Source organism: Macaca mulatta, chromosome 6 (assembly GCF_049350105.2).
Source record: "Macaca mulatta isolate MMU2019108-1 chromosome 6, T2T-MMU8v2.0, whole genome shotgun sequence".
NCBI lineage: Eukaryota > Metazoa > Chordata > Mammalia > Primates > Cercopithecidae > Macaca > Macaca mulatta.
The window spans coordinates 136,371,343-136,391,143 of NC_133411.1; the positions used below are offsets into that span (position 1 = coordinate 136,371,343).

The following is a 19,801-nucleotide window of genomic DNA, read 5'->3' on the forward strand; positions in this document are numbered from 1 at the left end:
TGAAGTCACTGCCAGCTCCAAAAGTCTGTGTGTCTGTGCATTTTGCGAAGAGTAAACAAGCAGACATGTGTTCATGCCCCTAAATTGACTGGCTTGGAGTTATGACAAGAAATGCAGCCAAGCACCAATTTTATATGAGCATCATAGGTGCAGTCAGGATCCTGGATATATGTCCATCCATAGGTGCAGCCAGGATCCTGTATATACACAGTTACTGGTTAATGGGGCCCTGCTTTAAAGATGGGATTGTGTTTTCAAGCAGAATCCTTTGTCTCCCTTCCATATAAATTATTTCACTTTCCTGATCTGAACAAAACTCAGCACTCCACAGTGTGCATCACTGCCCATTGAAGGTGCTTTGACTCTATATCTCTTCCTCATTAGCCCACTAGTATTTTGCAGTGTTGGCATCCTCGACAGATCACACAGCACACATGGCTGTTTGGGTCCTCAGGGGTGCCTTCTGTTCATTTGTGATGGAGGCCTCACTTGGCAGAACCAGTGCTCTCTGCTGCTGTGGCTGGGGCTGGGAGGCACTGTGTGCATCTCCAAGGTGTTTCTAAAGAGAAACATGTTTTGGAAAGGCTCAGCAAGGCTCCCTGCTGCCTTTGTTCGCTCACATGCTCTGGTGTTCTTGTCGCACAGGCTGGCACGGGGTGGACTGCTCCATCAGATGTCCCAGTGGCACATGGGGCTTTGGCTGTAACTTAACATGCCAGTGCCTCAACGGGGGAGCCTGCAACACCCTGGACGGGACCTGCACGTGTGCGCCTGGATGGCGCGGGGAGAAATGCGAACTTCCCTGCCAGGTATGCACGAATCAGCGCCCTGACGGAAAGTGCCTATGAAGAGCTGATGCCGTAGAGTGGGCTTCTTTTTGCAGTTTTCCTGACTTCAAGTGGCTCAGTGTGAACCCAACTTCGGTGACTATCGGAAGAATCTAGGTGTTTGGATTCAAACTGGACATAGGATTGGAAAAGGGATCAACATGGAAACTGGTTAGATAGGCTCTGTGAGAATTTCTTCCTTCTTTTCCTTCATCTTATTCAGTTTCCTCAACCCCCATCCTTTATTTTCTGTTTCTTATACACCCATCTCTTGGTGGTAGCCAGTGAACAGCACCGGTCAAACACCCAGTGTATGCCTATCAACTCTCCAAACATTTTGTTTCCATTATCATGGAAATCCCCCTGCCTTTAAGTGGAAAGTGGCTGGGATTTGAAAGGAGGGTGGTGATTGATGTCACAGAAATGCTCCTGGAAGTGTTAAAAGAAGGTTTGGAAACAGTGTCTTTTAGCATAAGTATCTCTGGAGCCACAAGAATATCTTAAGATGTCCCTATAGCTCACTCTATTCCCTTGACCTACTTTGGAGATACAGGTCATTAGAAATCTCATACTGCATCTAGCTCAGGCTGTCAGGGAGTGCAGATGGGAAGTGCATTCTGGAGTAAGCTGCTGATTTCTTTTCCATCACTCTGTCTTCCTATAGCAATTCTTTTCTCCTGAGCCATTAGGCATTCTTTCTGTGGTGTGTGTTCTCTGCCTCCAGGACATCATCTGATGGCGAGATAACAATGTGACCCCCTGAACTGGGCCCCTCAAGAAGGGCCTTCCACAATGCTCTTCTCTCTCTGGGCTTCCTCCTCGTTAAGTACAACCCACTTCCCAAAGTAGAAAGGATCCCACTCATGGATATCCCATGGACAGAGTTGTCAGCTTTGCTGCCTCTCATCAGACTAGTGGACAAATTATCAGTACTTGGAGATGAGCTTGAAGATCATGTTTTACTCCCTGTCTGATTGTAGACAAAGCAAAGCCCCTAGCACAATCTCGTCCTTTTTCATACCTTAGAGGAGTTAGTAAATCAGTGAAGGCTGAGAGTTTAGTGGTTCATATCATGACAAAGCTAAATCCTGTGTAGCTCTATCAAACATTGGTGGGGTCTACAAAATGATTGTTTTCTTTTTCTTATTTTAACTAGTTCTAGACAAATAATTATTCATCTATAACACCCACTACCTGTCTATGCTGGTTGCCATGTTCCTCCTCCGTGGTAATTCTGTACCCCCGTTTCTCTTAGTGCTTGGGTGGTGTTGGGAAGGCGTGTAGTGCCGCCCTCAATTCTCAGGATCTGGGGTGAAAGAGCTGAACTTTCCATTCTTTCTCCACAAACAAAATGATCATGTCCATGAGGAGTGTTGTCTTCATCAGACCATCCAAACTGACATGCATGTGAAAATAGAAAAGATCTGGAAAGGGGGGGTGAGGAGGTGTGTCGACTCATGCTTAGGATTGTGAGTCAGAGTATTTTGTGTGGCTTAGACTTCCTCCTGAAAAGCAGGATAATAATTAGAGAAAAGTAACAAAAGTTCTTCATTTTTCTTTATAATACCATGTATCTCGTTGGCCACTTATGGCAATGAACTCAATTCAATTAAAACTATAATTTTAAAAATTAGTTTATAATTAAACATTTTTTAAATTATAAAATTATAGTTTCAAAACTATAATTTTAGAGCTTTTTGTGTGGGTAAGGGTTATTTTTGTGTGAGTCATTCTCTCTTTTCACTAAATAATAGAATGCATTATAGGGGACACTGATCTATTTTGTAAAAAATCTTTAGGGACAAAAGAAAATATTTTTACGAGTTGTAGCTTATAGGATAAACCTCTTTTAAATACTTGGCATTTTTACATATATTTGCATATATGGATATCAGTGTATTGGCATGATTGGCTTCACCATTTTTATGTCCCAACCATTGTGTCAGGCATAAACTAGGGTTTGAGTGACTTTAAAACACTGACTTCCTGGAGCATCTATTTTGGGGACTAAGAAGACATAGAAAGAGGTGATTAAGATGCATCCCTCTGGCTGAGTGCGGTGGCTCCCACCTGTAATCCCAATACTTTGGGAGGCCGAGGCGGGTGGGTCACCTGAGGTCAGGAGTTTGAGACCAGCCCAACCAACAAGGTGAAACCCTGTCTCCACTAAAAATACAAAAATTAGCTGGGCATGGTGGCAGGTGCCTGAAGTCCCAGCTACTGGGGAGGCTGAGAATTGCTTTAACCCAGGAGGCCGAGGTTGCGGTGAGCTGAGATCACACCACTGCACTCCAGCCTGGGCAACAGAGCAAGACTCCATCTCAAAAAAAAAAAAGAAAGAAAAAAAAAAGATGCATCCCTCTAAGAAGTGTTTGGGACAGCAGACTGTATGTGAAATGGCTGACAGTGGCCTTTTCCTCTCCTGTTGTGGGATTTCCCAGGCCCTCATTGTTGCCTTTGATGCTGTTTTCCATGCAGGATGGCACGTACGGGCTGAACTGTGCTGAGCGCTGTGACTGCAGCCACGCAGATGGCTGCCACCCTACCACGGGCCATTGCCGCTGCCTCCCTGGATGGTCAGGTGAGAGCCAAGGACCACTAATTGAAAGGTGAAACCCAACAACTTCACACCTAGCGCTGTTCCTTGTCACTTCACAGAAACATACACAAGTCAACTTTTCAAAAGAAATGAAAATTCGATAAAGTTTCCAGAAAACTGAAACCTTTAATCTATAATCCAGGGCTGATTTTTTGTTGATTTGTGCAGGGGCAGTTCTCTTGAGCTACATGTAAGGTCCAGCTGTCAAAATTCAGGCCAGCAAGATGGGGAAAATGTGAATTGCTTTGAAGAGTCCAGCAAGACCGCTGTGGTATATTTTGAGCACTGAGGAAAGAATGATTGAAATAAACCCTAAAAATATAACAAGGGCCACCTTAGTGAGGCAAAAAAATACTGATATTAATATGGCGAATATGCATATGCATATTATTGAATGATTAATATGCAAATATTAGAATGTTCATTGCTGGAAGTAAAAGTTTTAAAACTTTCTTTTTTTTTTTGATAACGTTCGGGTCATGACAAATTCATAATATGATTGAGTACAAATTATCTAACCACAGGGTGGGAGTTTCTCCTTATTTATATCACTTCATGGTTTCAGCCAAGAAGTTTATCAAGCTAAAAGTGATCCTGAAAGAAGAAGTAGTTTCTGCTCATGGTATACAGACTTGCTAAGATATTTAATGCCACCTTCCAAGTATCATGAGCAAAAACATTGTTCTTCTAGGACTACTTTACATTCCTATGAGTAATGTGTTAGGGTTCCATTTTTTTCATTTCCTCACCAACACTAGTTATTATCTGACTTTTTCATCCTAGCCATCCTAGTCAGTGTGCGGTGGTATCTCACTGTGGGTAGTTTTGCTTTCCATTTCCATGATGGCTGATGATATTGAACATCTTTCTGTGCATTTATTGGTCATCTGTATTATCTTCTTTATATAAATCCCTATTCAGACTCTTTGTTCATTTTTTAACTGGATTTTCTTTTTATTATGGTGTTATAATAGTTCTTTATATTTTTTAGATGTATGTCCCTTATCAGATATATAATTTACAAATATTTTCTTCCATTCTTTGAGTTATTTTTTTCTTTCTTCATTATGACTTTTGCAGCAGAAAAGTTTTTATTTTGATGAAGTCTAGTTTATCTTTTTTATTTCATTGCTTGTGCTTTTGGTGTTAAATCTAAAAAAAAACATTGCCTGATCCAAGGTCACAAGATTTATGTCCGTGTTTCTCCTAAAAATTTTATAGTTTTAGCTGTGTATTTAGATATTTGATCTATTTCGAGGTAATTTTTATATGCAATATTGTATATACAATAAATACGATACAATCCAACTTTATTCTTTTGCATGTGGCTATCCAGTTGTCCCACCACCATTTGTGAAAAGACTATTCTTTCCCCCACTAAATTGTCTTGATACTCTTTTTAAAAGTCAATGTTCCATAAATGTGAGAGGATTTATTTCTGGACTCTCTATTTCATTTCATTAGTCTGTATGTCTCTCCTTATGCCAGCACCATACTGTTTTAATTATTACAGCTTTGTAGGAAGTATTAAAACTGAGAAATTTGAGTCCTCTTAGTTGGTTTTTCTTTTTCAGTATTGTTTTGACTATTCTGGGTCCTTGAATTTCCATATGAATGGTAAAATCAATATGTTAATTTCCACAAAGAAGCAAGGTGGAGATTTAATGGAGATTGAATCTATAGATTAATTTGGGGAATACTGTCCACTTAACAATATGAAGTCTTCAGATTCATAAACATGGGATGTCACCAGCAACCTCTTCAGGTTGTGTCTGTTAGCCCCTTGGAACATGTTGAGAGCTTCTTTGGTTTTTAAAGGAGTAAACTGAGATGAACTGTCATGTGCTTGATTTCTAGTATCTGAGAGCTACCTTGGGAAACAGACCAAGGCTGGTGCAATGGACTTTATTTTCTACCAATAGGAGCTACCCCCAGACACAAGGCCTCCCCAACCCTGTAGTTCCATCTTGACTTGCAAAACCTGGGATAACTTTGACTTCACAATAGGAAATTCTGCCTTCCAATGTTTCGGCTTGGCTCTTTATCCCCAAATGTTAAAACTGCATCACACTAGGGATTAAACCAGATTTTGTGACTTCGCTAGGGTTCTTGAAGTTCTCAAATGGAGAGATCGATACTAATTTCTCAATGACCACAGTGAAGCCAAATAACATTTTTAACCTTCTGGCAAATTCAGAACTTTTCTAACAGAGAGACCACATCATTTGTTTTATACAACACTCCACCAAATCTACTTTTGTCTTGCGAAGATATAAAGAATGTGAGGTGTTCCTGAACACACCAGTCACTGCTCAAGTGTCCACCTACTTTGATGATTTAGAACCAGCCTATGAAAGGCACACTCTAGTGTACGTGAGAAGAGCAAGAAGCCAGCCGGAAAATGTGTTAGTTGCATTCCACAGTCTGGGTCATGGGGTAAGACAAATTATCCCATCTGGCCTTAGACCTATCAAGCTCCTACGGGAATGCAGTGGCTTTGTCACACAATGTAATCTTGTAATCCTCTGTCCATCTGTGGCCGGCCTGCTTCTCTAAATGGGAAGACTACCGCTTCATGCTGCTCTATTGCTTGTTGCCCACTATCTCTGCCTCATGGCCTGTCAGTCATTATTGCTTCTAGACCAGCTAAGTTGCCTCAGTGTCTCATTTCTGGGTCTTCTGTGTGGGCTGTTTGTCTGTAAGCATCTGTCAGTATCTAAGCCTGCTGTGAGGTCATCCCTCACACTTACAGAATACACTTGGTATAAAAAAAAAAACATGTAGAGGAAAAGAAAATTACTGAAGTTCCAAAAAACACCTACGATTGGACCAAGAATTGGCTTATTTTTTTTTAAAGGAAAGAGCAACTTCTGTATATTATTTACAAAGGACATCATTTTATTGTCTGCACCGGACAGACTGATAATTTTTTACCCATAAAAGTGTTTTGGGTTAGTACCTTGTTAGGACTTTTGTGAACATAAAGAAGGTTTCGCTTTTCATTTAAGACACCAGGTTTGAGGTCAAAAAATAAACCATAAGCCCAGGGAAGCAAGCAATTCTATTTCCTCTCATCCCTGTTGCTGAGATTGCTGTAGGTGAACTATTAAGTATCCCTGGACGGGGCAGCAGTATGTAGGGTAGGAGGCTTGTGTGTAGTGAGGCTTTTATGAACAAATCAGTGAAATCTGACACAGAAGCCAGGGCTCTTCCCCTGACCAAATCAACAAGATGGTCTTAAGTGCTCCGTCAACTGCAGACACTGTGGGGAGAGGCTGATCAGTTGGATTTGGAGCCAGAGATAAGAGTCAGAAGGGTCTTGTTCCTCTTTACAAAGGAATTAACATGACTAAATTGAGGAAGTCTCGCCCTAAGGTGAGATGCCAAGGAAGTTGGCTTGCTCTCTTACTGTGTACTCACATCCACCATTCCTTATAATTTCAACCCATATCTAGTATTTGACTGTCTGTTCTCTTAGAGGAACTGAGGCTTTTTTATTTCTATTATAATTGATAGTCCTATTTTACCTAGTCATAAAATAAGTCCTCAAAATATACTGCTATGAAAAGTAAACAAAATAAAAGTTGCGTTTGACATTTTAGATCCTATTTCCAAATAAAGTACCATTTTATTGTAGTATGTGGTTATTTGAAACCTTAATTTATTGTCATTTTTAGCCAATAGACTATTTTATCAAAAAGAGGCAGATTGCAGTAGAAGAATGGGGAAGATGAAATACCATTCAGGATTTAGGCCGTATCCTATGCTGCTTCTCCTATGCCTCTGGACCTCTGGTACACTCTTTCTCTCTCTCTCTGCTATAAAATGAGGCTGGCTTTTCAAAATGATTATACTGAAATTTCAGATGTCAATGAAATATAATTATGAGTGTGTGTGTATACTTACGTATGTATATTTCCAGAGCAGTTGAGTGATATGCTTTTATAAAGTATTTTCCCAAAATTACAGAAACAGACTGAAGTTTATGTCTTCTTTTCTGCTCTGACTTCAGTCAGCCAGAACACCCATTTGCTGAGCATTACAGCTAATCAAGATTTCATTCCAGCTGACTGGGAACATGTGCGGTGTCCGGCCTCATTCCCAGCCCTGGCTAAGATCACTGTCACCTGGGAACTCTTCGAACTTGCATATTCCCAGTCCCCACCTCACACCTACTAAATGAGAATTTGGAAAGTGGCTTAGGAGGAGGAAGATTATGGAGCCTCTGCCCATCCATAAGACACATTTGATACAAATTTGGAAAAGATTTGGAAATCCCTCAGGATGTACTCCTTGGCACATGAAGTGCAAGCTGGATTTCTGCCCCAAGTTAGCCCCTTGGCCAGGGGCTCTTGCATAGTGCACAACTTGCAAAACCTTACTTGGTGGCCTTGTCTGCCCTGGTGACCCAGGCAGGCAGTGGCAATTATGGTCTGCATACTGGCATCTGCTGTGTTGTATTACTCCAGTTATTGAAGAGCTTGGGGTCTGGGGTGCATTTCTTTGACAGAAACCACATAATCAATGGCAAATGAGAAGAGGAGATTTAAGGATGTGTTTATACCAGAATAAAAAAGTTAAATGCTAAACAGATAAAAAGGATAATAGGACACCTAATCAAACTCTAGGCGTCTTGAGAAAGAGAGAAGAGACTAGCAAGGTGTGGTATAATTGTAAGGGGAGGGGAAGGAGAATAAAAGGAGAGGTTGGGGGCTCATCTGAGCCCAGCCAGGAGGGGTGGAATTGGAAGGAGGAGTCCTGTGGGCAAGTTGATGAGAAGAGCCCACTTTTCCACTCTTCCCAGCAAGCAGAACTAGGCCTACAGTGGCCTCAGCCTTTCTCCACAAGGAAAGTTCTCCTCTCCATGTTTTAACAAACACCAAGTTTGATCAGCTGAGTGAGTGAGCTGCTACTTCAGGGACTAATCTGTCCTGAGGTGATGTCTCATGCAGCTAAGGGATGCCCGAATTGTTAAAATAAGGGGAGACCTACCTTCCTTTGTCCAGTGACATATAAGTGCAAATCCAAGTTGGAGATAATAACTTTAGTCAAATGAGTTTAATTTACATGCCTGCCAATCAGCCACAAGTACAAATGACTCACTATCTGACCCTTTTGGGTATTGAGGGGTGGAGAGTGTGTCTGCAGGTTCATATGTATATGTCTGTCTGTCTGGGGGAGGGGATCATATAAAAGCAGAAGCCTGGGCCCCTGCTGTGAGAGTGAAGGGAGGGGCTCATTTCCCCCCCCAAAAAAGGCCACAGAAAAAGCCAAAGCTCCACTATCTGCCTAGCAATCCTTTCTGCTTGCTTTTATCTGGGTCCAGACTCAGGCAGGCCATGGTGTCTGGTAATTTGTTTTGTCTTGTAACTGCAAAGGCTAACATCTCTGATTTATATGACTTATCAAGACATTTTTCAACTTTGTTGAACTATATTAAGGAGATTCCTTTTTTACTGGATCTTTAAAATCCATAGTACCCAAATAGAAAGATTTGGTGTAACAACCATTTGTTGAGTGTCTCCAGGTTCTATGCAACCACAATGCTTGGGTGCTGGAAACATGGAGAGGAAGTGATGCCAACTCCCATCCTGCAGAAGCTCACATTGCATCAAGACAGACACTGTATCGGCAGAGATGGATATACCAGTGAATAACTTCTCTATACTACACCACACCGCACTGCACTACACTACACTACACTGCACTACACTACACTACACTACATCACTGCTTTGTTGGTCAAAGGATTAGAAAAGCAGAAAATGTGTTGTGACTAAATACTGTATTTCTTCCATCTTATAATTACCAAGCCCAATTATTATTAACAAATATCTCTCTTTGCTCTAATATACGTTTAATAGCTTGTTGCCTAGGAGTTAGACATTGAATCAAAATAATTTTCTTCATTCACTATTGCTCCAAATATTGGAATACTGGCATAAGGAATATAAGCAATTAAGTAAGACAGGGATTTGGGGTTATATCTATGAGAGGGGAAAGAATGACACCCCAGATGATTTATTTACTGCATTCATGCAATCACAAATGCCCAGTGAATGCTGATTTCACATTGAGGCCGCTGGCATAATGCATCAGGCATTAATTGCACGAACATTTCTTTAGAGCTGCTTAGCTGAAGTTTATCACGATCATTCAGCCATTGCCTAGCAACTTGTGAAGGCTATCAAAGAGCTCTTTGTCCTCAGTCCTGGCAAAAACAGTCCCTTACAGATCTCCTTATCAGCATTAGTACATTTATCAGAAAAGAAATGCTCCCATTGAACCAGAGATGGCTGCAGATTTAAACCTACCCCCTTCCCATTTTGCCCCTTCTTCCCAATATTTTAGGAAGTTGTTTCCTGAACTATTCAAGTTTTTATCTATTTTTTGCTAAAACTTCTGAAGGAATTTCCGTAAGATGTCATATAATTCTTTTATGGCCTAATAATCTGGGCTTACATGTAAAAACACAGACCTGAGCCCCCAAATGCATATTTGCTCAAAAATAAGCAAGGCAGACATCTCCACCTCCTTAGCAGGGAAGGGTCACAACCTATAAATATGTTGGGCTTCCTGGTTTGAGTGAAGACTTATTCAGGAAAGCAAAGAATGATGTGGTTGCTCCATCCCATTGGAAAGTGGTCCTGAATATCATATAGGAAAGAGGAATTATGCTTATTGATTCATTCAACAAATATTTATTTAACACCTCCCATGTGCTAGGTGCTATGGTGAGCAAAAACAGGCATTGTCTCTCCCTCAGGGAGCTGCTGGAATTAATTACCTTTGGTGGAGAATTGGAGGGGAGTCGTCATCTGCATTTTCTTCTATATCTCTCCAGAATTCATCTTCCCCTGCATCTGTGCTGACATTGACTTAGGTTCATGCCTTGTCACTTTGATCATATTTTTTTACCCCCATTTGGGGTTCCCCAGGTAAAAGAGCACCTGACAGGTTTTCTTTCCTCCCAGGCTCAACATCTTCAGGCCATCTTCTCTCCTCCTATAAAGCGCAAATTTAGTTATGCTCCTTCCTTCTTAAAATTGTTCATTTGGTCCCTGTTAACACCAGCGGGAGGTTCACACTCTATAGCATGGCACTGTTGGCTCAACTCAATGTGGCCACCGCTTGGCTGCCCAGATACCTCACCTGCTCTCCCCAGCCCCTGAGTTTCAGCTGTACCCAACACTTGCAATTCCCAAAGGACAGACACTTCTTTGGGCTTCTGAGCCTTGCAGCCAGTGTTCCTTTAGCCTACAGTCCTCTTCTCCCTTCACAAGCTACCTCTGTTCCTGATCATGCTCCCCAGGCAGAGCGGGGTGTGCCTGTTCTGTAGTCATTATCACCCTGGAGTTACATTTTTAAGAAAACTTCTCACCAGCAAGCCAGTAGCTGGCCAGATCCCTTGAATGTTTGCTGAGTTGGGTTTCCTTTTCTGCCTTTGATAAACAAGGAAACAAAAAGATGTTTTGTAGGACTCTAGCAAAGTTGGCAGAAAATAAGTGGAGATAAATATAAATAATACACATGTACACACAGAGAGACAGAAATAATGGTTAAAGCAAAATTTACAACTCTTCATCCTGGAGAATATTTCATTTCAGGATTATCCTTACATGGAAGTCACATCAGCAGTCATATACCTGGTGCGACTTAGAGAAACAGTTACCCAACACTCTCTTCGTGATACTTACTGCCCGAAATTCCACAATTAGATATTTATTTCTTAGGCTTTTAGAATGCATGCTGTCTTAGAATATCAATATTCTCCAGAGAAGGTACTACTCACCAATAATAAATGTATCTTGTCCTTTTCTGACTGTAAGATGAAGGGAAAAATAACCAGGAGGGCACAGAGGACCAGAAGGGCAGAAGCAGCAATAGGAGAAGAGGGTGCAGCAAGAGGAGGAAAGAGAACTCCACACCTTTCCCTGGAATTGCCCCCTAACTGAGACATATTTGATATTTATCTTCACATAGATTAGGCATTAGTATCTGCAAAATGCTGACTCATTTTTTACTGATGATAGAGTAAAATAAAAGGACTTGAATTTTTTAGGAGGGGGTTGGTAATAGAATTTTTATAATTTATATTCAAAGGAAACATTTCTTTGCAATTCTAAGATAAAAGTTATTTTCAAGTAAGCTTGAGACAGTTGAAAGATGCTTATATGATTGGACACAGAAGGTTTGATCAATGATCTATAGACTTTGCTATGATTCTCTGGAAATGAAATGATGGGTAAACCATATGAAACAAGCTTATGTCTGCAGTTGATCTTCTTGCTATAGGGTGGGCCTTGTTACTTATACAAACATTACCAGGATATAGTTGATTATGACTGATGGCTAGGCTAATCAGCTAAACAAACCTCTTAAGGGAAGAGGAATCAATTATGAAAGAAAGGATCTCTTTACTCAGATTTGCCTATCTGGCCTGTAGTCGTTTTTCTTAACATGCTCAGATTGAGAATGGGCTAAGCTATACGTAAATCATGATAACCTATGTTATAAAAAAGCAGCATATACTTTTGACTTAAAGTGTACTCCATTCCATCTTAACTGAATTTATTAAGTGTAATTTGAAGTAGTGATTTGGCAAATAGTTGATAAACTAAGTCATCATAAATGGCTAAATCTTATGTCTCCCCCAAGTCTCCACCCTAACAAAAAAGCATAAAAAATCAGGACTAATTTTTCAGGATGATGATCAGTCAGATTAACCAGATAATTACTCAGCTTCCACTTCTTCGAAATCTTCACTGGGATTTGCCTTGATGGCTCCAGACCAAAATGCCCTGGATTGGTTGTCTAAGTCTCTGTGATAAACAGGTGTCCCCATCTTAGCTGTTGTTAAGCAGGAGTCTTGGCTCACGGTCAGAGTCTAGGACCTGAATTTGAATTGAGAGTGAAGCATTTAGCAGGTTACCCTTGTTGGTACTTTCTTTAAATTCACAAAACAAAGTTTAGGTTTGCAGACTTAATTTGAAGTAGTTTACTGCTTAATATGTTTGATGCTTCTGCCTAGTATAGGTGTGGATATAAATTCCAGGTAAGATTCTGTGGCTGATGTATCACGTTTGGGGAGGGTAGAGTTTGCAATTTCATCTCAGTTTTTCAAAAGAGATTTGAAAAAAAAAAAAAGATAATATATTCATGATTGCAAGAAAAAAATCAACGTAGTAGGCCCAGATTTCATATTTTATTCCGTGGGAAATATGTAAACTCCAATTGGTTTATGAACAGACCTGGTTTCCTTTCTTCAGCCCACGGTCCAAATGAAATCAAAGTCAAGCTAGACACAATGAGGTCTGCGTGCTTTCTTGCTGCTTAATGGCCTTTACCGTGTGGGAGACTTTCAGAAGGAAAAAACAGAAAGAGTAAACAGTGGATCTTCTTGCTATTCTGCTATTCCGGTGTTCACCAGAAATGGCATACCAATTAGCAACATTCATGTTATAGTTTGGGACTGCTTCCATATTAAGGTTCAGACTGTGGTGACTTTTTGCCTGATTACTTTAGAAGTCAGAACTGTAACACAAGACATGACCGTCTCAGCATCGTGGTGCTGGGTGGTTGTTAGTATTCTGGAATCCGGGAGGGTGTGTGTGCTTGCTCTTAATGTGTTTTCATTTGCTCTGAGGCCAGCAACTGCCAGTTCACTACTAATTATTACTTATTGCCTTTCAATGTGAAGAGGATTTCTTTGAGTTGTGAAGAATTCTGGCAAGAAAGAGGCTCCTATTGTATTTCCAATATGAATATACAGAAGAGACTTTTATTTATCTCAAATAAAACCTGGTTTTAGATATATTTTTGCAAGCTTGGCTTTCCTCTCTGTTTCCTTTTGGCATTTTTTTTGTTGTTGTTGTTAATTCTAAAGTTTCTCAATACTTAAAATGAGAGTTAAACACCTGCATACAGTTTCATAATAATTGATAGCATAGACAACAGCTACAAATAATGTCAGTTGTGATATTCTGCCAATATCTCTCCAATGTCAGATAAGATTTTTAAGGAGGAATTTGGTGGCACGTGTCAGTACATCTTTCTGTTCTGCACAATGCACCATCAAGTTATTTTAAGATTATGTTTATTTGTTTAATCCAGGGGAGGGTTTTCTTTATGTAAAACATTTTATGGAACTGTGCATTGCCTTATCCTTTTACACTTTATTTCTCTATGAAAACAAAGAATGGAAGGAGGAGGAGGAAGTCACCAAGGCTAAAATATATTGTATTGTTGATAAATTTTACTTGCAATAGACAGAGCCCTTGGGCTTCCACTTTGCTCCCTCCTCCTGAAGAATAAAAATCAGTATAACAAAAGTGTGCTATTCCTTCTTCGTGACTCCATAGAAAATTGTTCTGGGTATTATTTAAATGTTATGATGATACTGTGTACTGATGTGTATAAGGTGATAACTCGCCATTTATTGCTGCTCGTGATCCTCAGGTTTAGTACTGTGAGCTTAGTCCTCATCTTTGAATTAGTATCTGCGGAAGTTCCACACTGCCTCTCACTCAGCCTTGCCCCATGTGCATTATTACAGGTGTCCACTGTGACAGCGTGTGTGCTGAGGGACGCTGGGGCCCCAACTGCTCCCTGCCCTGCTACTGTAAAAATGGGGCTTCGTGCTCCCCTGACGATGGCATCTGCGAGTGTGCACCAGGCTTCCGCGGCACCACTTGTCAGAGGAGTAAGTGTCTCATTAGGCAGTAATTTCCACCTTCCCTTCCCTGGGCACCATGTACAGAATAATGATCTCTGTCCTACCTCTCAGTTTATAGTGATATCCTGTTGCACTTGAAGGCAAAAGAGAGTGTAATGGTTCACTTGTCCTTTGCAGAACTGTGTTGAGAGCACTTCCCCAAGAGCTTCATTCTTTCCAGCCTTCAGAACTAACCTAACAGATGGGGATTTAACCATTTCTTCTCAATAATTACTTCATTGCCTCATTGGCACAACCATCAGGATATATTTCTTCATCCTTCCTGAAAGCTTGCAAATGGTGTTCTAGAAATTCATTGACCTGTAAATATTTTATTTAGCAATTTGGCATTGGCCTTACCTCAATTACCAGACGTCAACATCAGCCAAACCTTGAGGCAAATCATTCATCCTGCTAGTAGTCTTAAAATCAGTGCTATGGGGAAAATGGAATTGCAAAGTTGAAAAAGGAGACTGTTGACATTGGTCCTTAAGACTTCTGAGTTAGAGAAGGATCCATAAGAGTTTACTTAATCTTTTAGTGAATGCAATCAAAAAAGAATATGTGACTAATTATAAGTTACACTATTCTAATTTTTAAAATTGCCTTTTCCCCCATAAGAATTCTATGCAGTTATCCTATATTTAAAACTGAATAATATATTGGCAACAACTTAAGTATACAGCATTTTGCTTCATCACTTTTCGACTACAGTCATTAACCTGGACCATTTTGAGGAGGAAAAACTTTCAAATTTTGACTGTCGATCTATTTTTATTGCCAGTAATGACTCTTAAAGAATAAAGGATCAATAAATAGTTTGAGAGTGCTTATTTGAGACTTATTAGTATTACAATTTTTTAATCTCTTTATTCAATGAAAATTTCTGGAGCCCCTGCTTTATGCCAAACCTTAAGCTAATTGGGGCCTTAAGTGGGAAAATAAAGAAGATTAAGACATTTGCTTGCTCGCAAGAAACTCAGAGTTTAGTGACTTCTTTTCCTTATTAAAGAGTTCCTTTAGGCCGGGCGCGGTGGCTCAAGCCTGTAATCCCAGCACTTTGGGAGGCCGAGACGGGCGGATCACGAGGTCAGGAGATCGAGACCATCCTGGCTAACACGGTGAAACCCTGTCTCTACTAAAAAATACAAAAAACTAGCCGGGCGAGGTGGCGGGCGCCTGTAGTTCCAGCTACTTGGGAGGCTGAGGCAGGAGAATGGCGTGAACCCGGGAGGCGGAGCTTGCAGTGAGCTGAGATCCGGCCACTGCACCCCAGCCTGGGTGGCAGAGTGAGACTCCGTCAAAAAAAAAAAAAAAAAAAGAGTTCCTTTGTTCCTTCGTTGTTCTTGTTTTCTACTTGGAAAATTCTCCGTATCGTTCTTACTTTTTTTTTAAGGTTTTGCTTTTTAACCTCTAAAACTTTAACTAGATCCCAATCTGGAATGCAAGAGAGACGCATCTCAGAAGGATAACTGCTGATTTCCCTTCTATTTTCAGTCTGCTCCCCTGGTTTTTATGGGCATCGCTGCAGCCAGACATGCCCACAGTGTGTTCATAGCAGCGGGCCCTGCCACCACATCACCGGCCTGTGTGACTGCTTGCCTGGCTTCACAGGTGCCCTCTGCAACGAAGGTAAGGCACGAAGCATCCCGGACAGCTGGGTGGTGATGAGCACGCCCTGTCCTCAGGCCTCCCCTTGGCCTTCCTGAAGGCCATGTTTTCAGCTGTCTGCTGGGAATGTCTTCTGCTGTGCTGTGTCTGCAGCTTCTCAGATAGGACTTTGAGCTTTGGAAAAACTGGCTTGCCACTCCAGCAAAACGTTTTTATTCTTGAGTTGTGCTACTCTTCAGTTTTAGCTGGACACATCGTCCCATAAACAATCAATATGAGAAAGGATGTTTGACTCCCAGAACAAGAAGTCGTGAAGTCAGATTTCTAGAAGTACAATGATGTCCCCTGGTTTGTGATGCCGTAATGAGAATCTTTGGCTTCATGGATTTGTAAAAATGAGCCCATTCAAGACGAGGGATGCTGTTGAGCAGAGATAGCTACCAATGAGCAGCTGGGCCTGTGACCTTTAAAGTCATTTCCGGTGCTAAGATTCTAGGGTTCTGTGAGAGGGGTTGTGATTGTGAGTTACTGACCTATAGCTTATTCACAGTGTGTCCCAGTGGCAGATTTGGGAAAAACTGTGCAGGCATTTGTACCTGCACCAACAACGGAACCTGTAACCCCATTGACAGATCTTGTCAGTGTTATCCCGGTTGGATCGGCAGTGACTGCTCTCAACGTAAGTCTTGTTTGAGAACAATTAATCAACTGTTCTTATTTGTTTGTTTTCAGATTCTTTAGGATTGAAGTATGAGTGTTTTTATATAATCAAGAAAGAATATATGACTAATTAAAAGACACATTCTACTTTAAATTCCTTTTTTTTAATTCTTTTTTTTTTCCCATTAAGACCTCTATGCAATGGTCCTGTGTTTAATCCAAATAATGTCTTGGAAAGAACCTAAATATGTAACATTTTGCTTATCCACTTTTCAGTGATTCATCGTCCATTGATATAAAGCAAAACAGCCGTATTTAGAAGTTTATCTCTTCATTTTGTGTTTATCTGGAGAGTTAATTACAGAGAAAGAAAAAATGGAATTAAATGATGTGAGCCTTAGAAACCTATTGGGAACCAGAGTGAACTGCTCACCTAATATACTTACCTTCACGTTGGCATCACCCAAGTGCCTTCCACACCATTGGATTTCAGACAGGAATTGTGTGACCCTATGAGGGACTATATAGATGACTCTTAGAGCACCCATGTCATGAAAAAAATGACATTGACTATAAGTCATTCATGAATGTTTTGAAAGGGTCAGGGCAATGTCTAAAAGTATTCAACTTTTGACCAAGGAATAGCATATGTATGGGGTAATCTGGTTTCATTCATTATAAATTTTATGAAACACTCTCAGTTTATATTGAATTCCCCCATCATGCACATAAGAGAAATCAAAGAATTACTGTGTGCAGTCATTTTACATGGTGCTTTATTGATAATTTAATTCAAACCTCACAGTTACAAGCAACCTGCAAATACTAATTGATGAGCAATATGTTTTTTGCTGGAAGACTTTTTTCTGAATGTTAATTTTTTCCGTTAGTAGTCCAGGCTGTACCCCATTTTTTAGGAATAAGAGAACAGAGCTAATAAATCTCAGAAGTGTAGCTCTTTGGTGAAGGAAGTGTTATGCGATGTGATTTCACTGCATTCTGGGGGCATCACTTCAGAAGAAATCAGTCTGTTTAAATCTACATGTGTTGCAAGGGCTGTGACGGATAGCTGGGGATATGGACAGATTGATAAATAGATACTGAAAAACAGGATTTGGGAAGAGTAAAAGGTCCAATATCATTGTCATAAAATGATTGATTTATATTGCTCCTTTGAAAAGCAGTCTTTATTTTGGAAATTCGTCCCTTCCTCATTTGGAGGAGGAATGTGCTGAAAGGAACAAAAATAGAAACACAACTATGAATGGAGACTATAGTGTTGCCTGCCCCGATAATCACTCCACAGGAAGCTGATTTATTTGGCAAAAGCCTTTGCTTCTCCTGGGGATCATTGATTTCATTGATTCCCTTATGGACTCTATGGAACCATCTTCATATTTCTTCTGGCTGATTGTGAGCCTGTCTAAAGAGAGCAAAGTCCTTCACAGTGAAAACACAGACTTTGAAAACTTAAAGGGGTACATTTAAAGGGGCAGGTGTCTTTGGGAAAATGATTTTTTAAAGCACTATCTCTACATTTACCTTTTGGGAATATGAAGCTGAGTAATGCTTATTCCCATTCTCTGATCATAACAAATATAGGGAGAAAAACCTAATGGCAGTGGGTTACTTCAGAAAACTATATCGTGAACATAAATGGGTTTACAAAAGCTGATTAAATATCATCTAAGGAATAGGTTGCTTTAGGTAAAGAGTGCTTCCCTGAGCATCAGACGGGCTAGACACTGCAATAGTTTTCACTGAGTCTCACTGTGGCTTTAAAAGAGGGAAGCTGTATTTGTCTAACAAATAGCAAATATTGTTATTAATCTGTGTGACCTTGTACGAGTCACTATTAACCTTTTGTGGCCTCAGTTTCTTCAGCTGTAAAATGAGGGTGTTGTACTTAGAAAATTTGTTCTAATGCTCACTCGAGACCTCAAGTGTCAGCTAGTATTTTCCCCTTGCTCTTGGACAAAAACAGTGCACACAATTATGGAAGAATTTTTTTTCATTTATAAAGTTACTTCATATGTATTATTGATTGTCTTTATTGGTCCACATTCCCTACGGGGTAGCCATATAGAAATTACAGGCGGTCCTCCTTTTATGCAATTATGTTCCTGAAGTATTAATATGAATAAAAAGTATTTTTGGTCAATGAAATTATTTTACCCCCTGATCTCACGTTATTATTTCACAGATACTTTATCTGACTTTCTGATGTCTCTTCAATCGGCAGTGACCCCTAATGATTTAATTGTATGATTTTCTGCGTCTTCCAATTAAGAGTTTTTACAAGGAAACCAATTTTTACATACCGCTGGGAACCTCAATATTTAAAAGAAGCCTAAAGTGGCAACTCTAGAGTAGACTGAAGAGTACAGGATTTAGAAATTGTGAACATGAGCTACATGGCCTTCGGTCCTTTAACCTCTCTTGAGTCAAGTCATTTTCCACACCTTATCTCTGCTCAAATGTCCTCTCCTCACAGAGGCCTTCCTCAGAGAACTAGCTCCCAAAATTATTGTCTTCCTTGTCCTCTTTATGTTTTTTTCATAATACTTACCGCCATTGATTTTTCACTTGGTTGGTTGGTTGGTTGTTTGGTTGGTTGGTTGGTTTGCCTGCCTCCCTTACCAAAATACAAGCTTCCAGAGGATGGTTTGGACTTTGTCTTGTCCTCTGCTATCTTCCTTGTGCCTGGAAGAGTGTTGGGTACATAATAGGTGTTGAATGTGTGTCTGTTTAATAAATGAATCTGTAAACTTGAGGTGATTTTTGCCCCAGCCACCTCACTCTGCAGTTGTAAATGAATACATATGTCAGTAATGACAGTCATTGTTGAAGTCGGCATGGCCATCTGGGATTTGATGCAGAATTCAGAGCAGCGTGCTTTCTTAGTCCTAATGTACACTGCTAACCTCTCACATGCAGGGAGATGTGTAGGGGTGGATGGAATTCTCCCTACTTGGTATTGGCCTCAGAGCTCTGATGGACTTCTCCACACCTGTAATTTCAGCATGTCCACCTGCCCACTGGGGCCCAAACTGCATCCACACCTGCAACTGCCACAATGGAGCTTTCTGCAGTGCCTACGATGGGGAATGTAAATGCACTCCTGGCTGGACAGGGCTCTACTGCACTCAGAGTAAGTGACAAGCCTTCTGAGGCTCACCAAGGGGAGCCTCGTCCGAGGAGGAAACAGCCTCACCCTCCTCATGCGTGACTGGAACTCGAAAAAGGTCCCTGAGGTTGGAGTACTTCCCTCTCCTAACGACCTGTAGACATCTAAATTTCTCTAAGTGATTAAGAGCTACTACATTCCAAGTATTCTCTCTAGGTTCTATCAGGACACTGAGGTGGAGCAATGCTGTGTGATGGTGTGCG

The 19,801-nt window shown here is 40.6% G+C and overlaps 1 protein-coding gene across 1 annotated transcript in view; it reads left to right on the forward strand.

Moving 5' to 3' along the window:
- Positions 1 to 19,801, forward strand: part of MEGF10 (multiple EGF like domains 10) — a 182,452-nt gene that overhangs the window by 141,733 nt on the left and 20,918 nt on the right. The window contains exons 12-17 of the mRNA XM_015140681.3: positions 646 to 809; positions 3,306 to 3,408; positions 13,982 to 14,128; positions 15,638 to 15,772; positions 16,302 to 16,430; positions 19,434 to 19,562. Of these exons, the coding sequence (XP_014996167.3) occupies positions 646 to 809; positions 3,306 to 3,408; positions 13,982 to 14,128; positions 15,638 to 15,772; positions 16,302 to 16,430; positions 19,434 to 19,562 (807 nt within the window). The remainder of the gene's footprint in view (positions 1 to 645; positions 810 to 3,305; positions 3,409 to 13,981; positions 14,129 to 15,637; positions 15,773 to 16,301; positions 16,431 to 19,433; positions 19,563 to 19,801) is intronic.